The sequence below is a fragment of the Volvox carteri genome, assembly GCF_000143455.1.
Source record: "Volvox carteri f. nagariensis unplaced genomic scaffold VOLCAscaffold_1, whole genome shotgun sequence".
In the NCBI taxonomy this organism is placed as follows: Eukaryota; Viridiplantae; Chlorophyta; class Chlorophyceae; order Chlamydomonadales; family Volvocaceae; genus Volvox; species Volvox carteri.
Window position 1 is genome coordinate 5,819,854 of NW_003307545.1, and position 8,074 is coordinate 5,827,927.

At 52.1% G+C, this 8,074-nt stretch overlaps 1 protein-coding gene across 1 annotated transcript; it reads left to right on the forward strand.

Annotated features, from left to right (window-relative positions):
* Window positions 1-3,717: 3,717 nt before the first annotated feature.
* Window positions 3,718-5,289, forward strand: VOLCADRAFT_115881 (uncharacterized protein; the record flags this gene model as incomplete). The annotated part of the gene is made up of 3 exons (XM_002945916.1): window positions 3,718-3,957; window positions 4,535-4,712; window positions 4,769-5,289. Coding segments are annotated over 3 exons (939 nt in total), but the record flags the coding sequence as incomplete, so codon positions are not given.
* Window positions 5,290-8,074: the final 2,785 nt, after the last annotated feature.

Genomic DNA, 8,074 nt, shown 5'->3' on the forward strand with positions numbered 1-8,074 from the left:
GGCTGAGAAGCCACTCCAGTGCGAGCTGCTCATGTGTGGGATGGACAGCGCCTCGAACACCTCCTTAGAAGCCATGAAGTCCCTGATGGGCAGCCCCTGAATAAGCTGCCAGAAGAGCTGGATGAGCTGCTGGTGCTTGGCCTTCTCTTCCTCTGTGTTGCCCGGGGTGTAGAGCTGTGGCAGGGTTGTGTTCCGCTGCTGCTGGAGTGCCAGGCGCGCCTTCTGGCTCTGTTCATGCTCCACTGACGTCTTGTGCACTTCAGACATCACGTGCTTGTCGAGGGTAGCTGCCCGGCACATGGCCAGGTAGTCGCTCTCCTTCATCAACATGCAGGGGATGCAGCAAACTTGGTCATGCACTTCTCCAGCGTCCACGTCAGCATGCACAGGCCGGGCCCAGGATACCTGGCGGCCCAGGCAGACTGCCATCTGTAGGGGTTCTCTTTCTGCTTGTCCCGCCATACACTGTCACTCTGGCCCTTGTGGATGTGCTGTGTCTGAGCCCGCTTGGCACTGCGAGCGCTCAGGTTGGGCGCCTGAAATGGATCGCCAGCCTCACCGCATTCACTGTTGTTGTTGTCGAGCTGATTGGGTGACAGCTTGCGCTTAGGCTGATCACGCCCGCCATGGAAGGCAGGGGTAATGGCGCCAGTGTCATTGGTTGCCGCTGGCAGCAACACCATTGCCGATGCATTACCGACAACAGCAGTGCCGTCCCAAACGCCTTTACCAGGAAAATTTTCAGGCTTATCTTGCTGTTTTGGTGTTTGTTCGACGTTCAAGTCGTTGCCTTTTGCATGTTTGGCTATGTGAGGACCAGTCATACATTCTGCTATGCCGCGTTGACTCACGGGCTTGACCTTCTTACGGCCCCTCATATCTATTACATGATTGATAATACTAAGTTCTGCACACTATGGAGCAATCTGGCAGGAATCTTCGTTTTTGGCTGGAGGAATGAAAATGTACGGATCAGCCTCAATTCATTCCGTTTTTCCAAAGGCCAAAATGGCCTGTTTATTTCATTTAAGGAATATATTAATTAAAAAAACTGGCCAAGCCTGGTGTGGAGGTGTCTGGGACTGACCGGTGGAGAAGGGAAAAGAAAGGGGGGGATAAAAGAAGAGATAGCAACCCCCAAGGGGGGAAGGTGGGCGGGAAACTGTCAGCTACAAGCTAAGCTCTACTGAGTGAAAGGCAGAATGTCTGTAACGAAGGAGCTGAAGCAAATTATACGCGCCATTCTAATACGGTTGTAGGGCAGTCACACTGAACCAGACTTAGAGACTCCAATCACTTCACTCCATTGTATGAAGTCAACAATTCTGTGCTCCTGTCTCCGTATTCTCAGGGCTCTGCCCACTTGAGCATGCTGACTGACCGTGCAAAGAATAGTAGAGACAGGGAGCAGGGAGACCAGCTGCCAAGGGCCCTTACACTGCAGACCAAAGAGATATCCGCTCACCAGTGAAGCCTAGGCGGCAGGAGACTTCAAGTTGGCTGCAGTGCCGCACCGTGTGTGGTGTTGTACCATAGTGTTCATGCACCAACATATAGTGTTGTACCATAGTATAGCAGAATTCGTGCAGCTTGCAGGCGGCCATGTACAAGTTATCAGCTTTCGCTGAGCCCTTTGTTGATGATGTTAGAAATGTTAAAAGGATGGCACAGAACTCCTGCAGTGTGGACCCCATCCCGCTAACGTTGGGCTGCCAGCTGCCTCGGGCCACAATTGGTTTGCCATCCAGAACTGTCCAGGCGCCCCAGCCGCCTAGGGAAGCTGCCTACTTGCAGCTGTGTTGCAAAGGATCACCCTATGGCATAAACTCATCGGTTTCTGACCATTTTAAACACTGCCGGGATCATTAACCGAACCGACCGGTTACTGATCGTTAAAGACACATTAACCGGTCAGTTGGGTTACTGGTCAGTTGGGTTACCGGTCAGTTGGGTTACTGGTCAGCTGTGTTACCGGCCAGTTGGGTTACCGGCCAGTTGGGTTACTTTTATTGTGTCGTCGACGTGTTTGTCCCCACCCTGCCTAAGGTAATCACTGAAGTACTCAGGTTTAACTTTGGTGTTCATGTAATCATCTAAGCTCCTGGACACCTGCTCCACATGATGCTTTGTTCAGTTATAAGTTAGAAAACAGACTTTCGGTGCCTTCCAATGTAAAACTTACCCCATTGTTGTCCACTATTTGTAATTCTGAAAATACAACCTTAGGCTGCATATTGCTCAGTAGAATGATGGTGTTCTCGCCTAAGGGGTGGCGAGTTCTCCCTCATATTTGAAACAAGGCTAACAAGGCGATAACATAACGCCTTTACACTGTATTCAGCATGATCCTTGTCCTTTACTGCAGTGAATAGGAGTCTCACAACTTCCCCTATCTCATTCACGACTGCAGGAGATTTCACCCTAAGTAAAACCCTAAAACCCTAAAACCCTAAAACCCTCGTATTCTTGTCCATACCTATGTATGTACTTTTGTCCGTAACCTGTAACATCCTGGATATCACGGGGCCCTGAAGAAATCCACAGATCGGTTCTTTCCCAAGAAAGACGTACAACATGATGTGATACAACATAACCATGCCGTATTTTGCGATATCTTTCCCAAATCAGTTTCCCAGGTGTTTAGTCAGCTATAAAGAGTTTTTTGTCACATATTTGTGACACAAAACTTTGTGACACTACCTTACACAGTATATCGCCTTTAAAGGCACAGGCGATATAATGCTAAGGTAGGGGAGGTCCGCAGCTTCCTAAACTAAATTAACCCCACATATACTTGCTTGCTGTATGATGTGTGGGACAGGGGGCCATACCTTCTGTAGTAGCTGGCAGCTGGAAAGGCCTCTCCACAACCACAGCTACTTATCACACGACTTCACGTGCAATTAACCGCTTGGACCCGAAATCCAACATGTGTGGATGCACGGGGTCAAACCGGTGAATTCAGGATAGTGAACTTTCACGAGATCTCGATATGTAGTAGCTGGCCACTGGAAAGGCCTCTCGAGATGCTAATTAGTTAATTAGTGCCTTGACCAAAAGATGTATTTGCAGCCTCTATTGCGGCCCTTGCCTCCCTCCTGATACAACTATATATATATCAACTACAGATACGTGCAGAGCGATTGGGGGACCGTTTTCAGCGGCCAGCTACTAATATATGCTTCGAATTCTCAAACATATATACGATCCTGAAGTCGCCAGACCAACCCCAAACGAAGCTCAAGAAGTAGATATCGGGATATAGATGACTGTCAATGCGTGTTCAAAATGTAGTTGCAGTTGTCTGGGAAGACAGCTGGGCGCATGTGAAGCCGGCACATATAACGTGGCATGAACTGCTCACTCATAGCCCGAGGATCGGCGATGGTAGGCACAGGGTGGTGTATATATGTTCATAAGGACCCGAGATGGATCCCTTCAAAGGGGGAGGAATGTAGTAGCTGGTACACAGTACGGCACACATATCAACTATAAATACGCAAGAAGTGCTTGACCAGCATCTCGGGAGGCCTTTTCCAGAGGCCAGCTACTGCAGTCCAGTATCTGCCTTCTCCCCTCAAGATCACCCATGCTCAAACGCACACAAGTTCACACCAGCATCTGCACCTCTATGCCGCAATGAAACCTCTTTATCGCTTCCTTCGTCCTCTCCTCCCGTTGTGTTCATCTTCTCCCCTCCCCATCTTCCCCCTCCAGGAGCTGACCCTCCAGCGGCTAGACGAGCTGAATGCAGACAGCCTCATAACCGTCATGTTTGCCTTCACCCAGTCCCACTATTCTCCCCACCCCCGAATACAGCACCGCATGGCGGCTGCCACGAAGGCGGACATGGCGTCCTTCACCCCCCGCCAACTAGAGCATGTGGCCTGCTCCCTGGCGGCTCTCAGTTACAGGCCCTCGGAGGGCTGGCTGGACAATTTTGCACATGCATTGCAGGTGGGACTGGAAGCTAGGTTCCATGGCCTCTAACTCTTTTACCTTGCGTTGCCTGCCCTTTCCTTCATTTCACCTTTAGTTTTTATTTTTATTTTTCTTTCGACTTAAACAGTTTGCAACTTGTGAGGGCTGCAGTTGTTTCCTTAATTTGTTTTTGTCATCCTCTTCTCGCCTCTGCATCGTATCTCTTCCTAGTGGGCTTTGATCTCTGTTGTGGTGTATGTATGTTGTTACAGGGTGGTTAAGCTTCACCAGCGGCCCCCTTTCCCGAGGCAGTCCCTGCTCTCCCCTGCGAGAGGGGCACCCTAATCCATTCACCCCATCCGATTTCAGAATGTATTCGTTGGGTTCAGCAACTAACCACCAGATCCAACCAAATATAACGGATCAACTGCGCCTCAACTTAGTTCCAAGTCAATTCGTAAGTTGATAATATTACGTCCTACACTAGATGGGAGGTCACCTCCTATTTCAACATCTCTCAAACACCCGAGAGGTCGACAGGCAGAATTGAACCCAGATCGTCCAGGAACAGAAGCAAGGCCTTAACTTCTGTGTGTTATGTGTGCTGTTGCAGGTCAACTGGAATGCCTTCCTGCCCTCCCAGCTGGCTGTCACGCTGGTCCAAGCCGCTGCATGTGGCCTGACCCACCTCCCAGCTGCTACACTCCAGGACCAACTGCCAGCCCTGCTGAGGCAGGGAGTTGGGCCCTCCTCCACCATGGATCCAGCTACGCTTGCCAAGCTGGTCTGGAGTGCTGGATACTACCACCAGCAGGAGAAGCCACCCAGCTCACATGGGCATGGTCAGTACTGAAGCTAGCACCATTAGGGCCAGAGGGAAAGCAGGCCGCGGTGGAGGGGAAGTGGCTGGACAGCTTGGTGGCTGCCCTGCAACAGCACCTCAACCCCACCAACATAACTGTCCCCACTGCCAGCAGACAGGAAGAGGGGGAGCCGCAGGAGGGGCTACAGGAACATCAGAAGCAGGGGGCGTGGGAGGGAAACAGAATAGCAAAAGGGGTGTGGGAGGCTGATGTGGCTGGCTGCAGCAGGGCAGGGTATGGAGAGGTGCAGGAAGGGGCAGGGGCTGGTGGTGGCGGTGGTGGGGGTTCCATGCTGGTTGGCCATCCCTCTTCACGTCAGCTACATCCCGCGGACGTGGCACTGGTGCTGAGCAGCTTGGCAGGCCTGGGGCGGCAGCTGCTGCCAGAGGCGGCTCGTGGGGAGTTTCAGAGGTACTGGCTGAGTGGCAGTGGGGCCCGCTGGGCAGCATTGGCCAGGGAGGAGCGCCTGGTCATGTCACTGCTGGGTTACGGACCTACAGACTGAACCAGGTCTGGGCTGGGCTGGGCAGGGCTGGGCTTTGGGGTGGTCGGAATCTTGGTTCAGCAACTAGGGCCCATAGGCCCCCCAGGCAATTACAATGTGCTTCCATGAGGCCGACGTCAGGACCATTGCTTGTGGTGCTACTGGTGGCTGGATCTGGTGGATTCGATGGATCTGCATGAAAGGCTTTTGGTGTTTTTTGGGGGTATGAGGCACTCGTGGCTGCCAGTTGGGCGTGTAGCCTACCCTTGGACAAGTCGGGTGTCGGCTTCCTCGAAGCCGGAAAAAGGGCGGGCCCCCCCCCTGCATCGGTACAGGCCGGTAGCTAGCGCAGCACGTGTGACAATTGATGGGTAGTGTCAACGCGGTGGGAGATGTGCTGTATTGCAGCAGTGATGATGGTGTGGGAGCTAAGCTTGCACCGGCGGAATCGTCAGCACCGCCTGCGGGCTCCATGCGAATCGCATCCATCCCGGGTGCATGCGGCATGGACAGTGCGGCAGACCGCAAGTCGGAATGCCCGTGCGGGCAAATGGTAACGAAAGCTAGGTGAATTACGGTGCTGTCTGTGATGTTTATCCCCGAAGCGCCAGCGGCCTCAGCAATCCGCCCCACAGCCGCGAGCTTCATCGGGGCACACCGCAAGTCTCCGGAGGCCCCGAGCATTGGCCAAAGTAAATGTACAAACAAGCAGCTTGTGTATTTCATAGAGAAATGAAGCAAATTATGTTGGCCTGCTGGTGGCAAGTCGGATTGCCCATGCCGGCAAATGGTAACACAAGCTGGGTGTTCGAGTTATCATACGCCGTCATCTCAGAATTCCATTGTGAGATACGCGGCAGCTTTCGGGATGAAATTTAGCGCGAGAGGCGTTGATGTGACTTTTGAGGTCGGTGAATGGAGGCAGCTAAACTTGTTTGTGCTCATACGGTCTTTCTTAGCTACATGCGAGATACCTTGCAATAGAGAATGCTGTATAGTACCGATAACGCGTTTCAGCCGGGTGAAATATTATGTTTGGTCCGTTACACACTCAAGGCCTGGGAGTTCGAGTTATCATACGCCGTCATCTAAGAATTCAAATATGAGATACGCGGTACCTTTTGAGATGAAATTTAGCGCGAGAGACGTTGATGTGACTTTGGCCTCGGTCAATTGAGGCAGCCAAACTTGTTTGCGCTCTTACAATTTTTGTTGGCTACATGCGAGATACCTTGCAATAGAGAATGCTGTACAGTACCTATAACGCGTTTCAGCCAGGCGAGATGTTATGTTTGGTCCGTTACAGACACACACACACACACACACACACACACACACGGACATGGGCAATCCTACAGGTCGGGGCCCCCCTGGGCGCTTCGCGCTGGGGCCCCGCCCAAAAATAGTGGGGAATCCGCTGTTTCTGCTGCCAGAAGACAGGCTATGTAGAGAGGAGTCCGGATGCAGGTACTGTCTGCAAATCATTGTGGGGGCAATGATCATTGTGCCATGCCGGCAGCTGCAACTCTGCCTCCTTTCAAGGGTAAGAGTAGTGCATCACCAGGAGTCCGCCAGGGTAGAGATGTAGAGTGACCCTGAAAGGTCCACTGTAACCAATCCTTTGCCTGCGACCACATATCACGTGTCATCAGGTTAGGAGGCTGAACATCGCTTGATCTCTTCCCCTCCCTGCATCCAACCCCACAGTCAATGCCTCCCAACACTTCACCCTCCCCATAACCCTCTTGCCGCCTGCCTCTTGTCTGCTCCCACCAACTTGATCATTGCCCTCACTGTGGCCCACCTACCCTCAGGGTGGTTGCCTGCCTCCCCCCGCTTGGGGCCTCCTCCCTTCCCCTGCCTGCCCTTTCCTCTTTACCTCAGCCAATCGTGTAACTACTGCGCTGATCTTGACTTCAGTGTTATTACTTCCCTGGTCTTCTTCTCGCCCCCCTTTGTGTTCCTTCTGCCTGGTCTACCCCTACATGACCCCTAGCTGATCTGTACAACGTACCCGCATTATCCTGCATACTACTACTATCTTTTACTCTTAACTTCCGGCTTAGGACCTGTGTGCATGAAGACTCTGTTGAGGAAACGGTCCTCTCCCAACTCGTGTGGTTGTCGACCAGGGGATTTGACCCCGGGTCTGCGCCTGACTAATGGGGAAGACTTACCCCAGAACCTTATGGGGCTACCGATGCATATCCGGTAGCTAAGTGATAGACATTAGGGCACCGTCTGGACGGCGCAGTGAGATCGCGGAATGTACGTGCAGTTAGATCGCGGAATGTACGAGTTTTCCGCTGCGCCGGTATTTAGGGCGGTGACTGCGCCTATTAGTTTATCTCACAACGATCGGTATTCCTACCAGGAATCTCCTCAAGTCCTGCCGAACGCTAATAATACTCTTTACATTACTTGTAACAGTTTATCGTGCTAAATATCTTCGCCACCGGCAATCCTTCCGGAATAACAATCAGCGTTAGCCGTCACCGTCGCCAATTCTCCAATAGGTTATGAGCCCCGTTTAGCGCCGACAGTTATCGCCCAATTGTTATTTCTATCCCTCATCAACAATGGTTAAGGACAAGCTTGATGAGTCGCTGGATCTCAACAACTACTCTACCTGGCAAATTCGATTTAGCGCGATGTGCATGGAGCTTGGGCTTGAGCAATCCCTGCTCGCCGAGCCGTGCAACGAGGCGCAGATTCGACAGTCACGGAAGGTCATCAATCTGCTCATCAAGAACGTCAAGGATCATCATTTGCCGATGGTTACCGGTGCTGCCAACGCGAAGAAGGC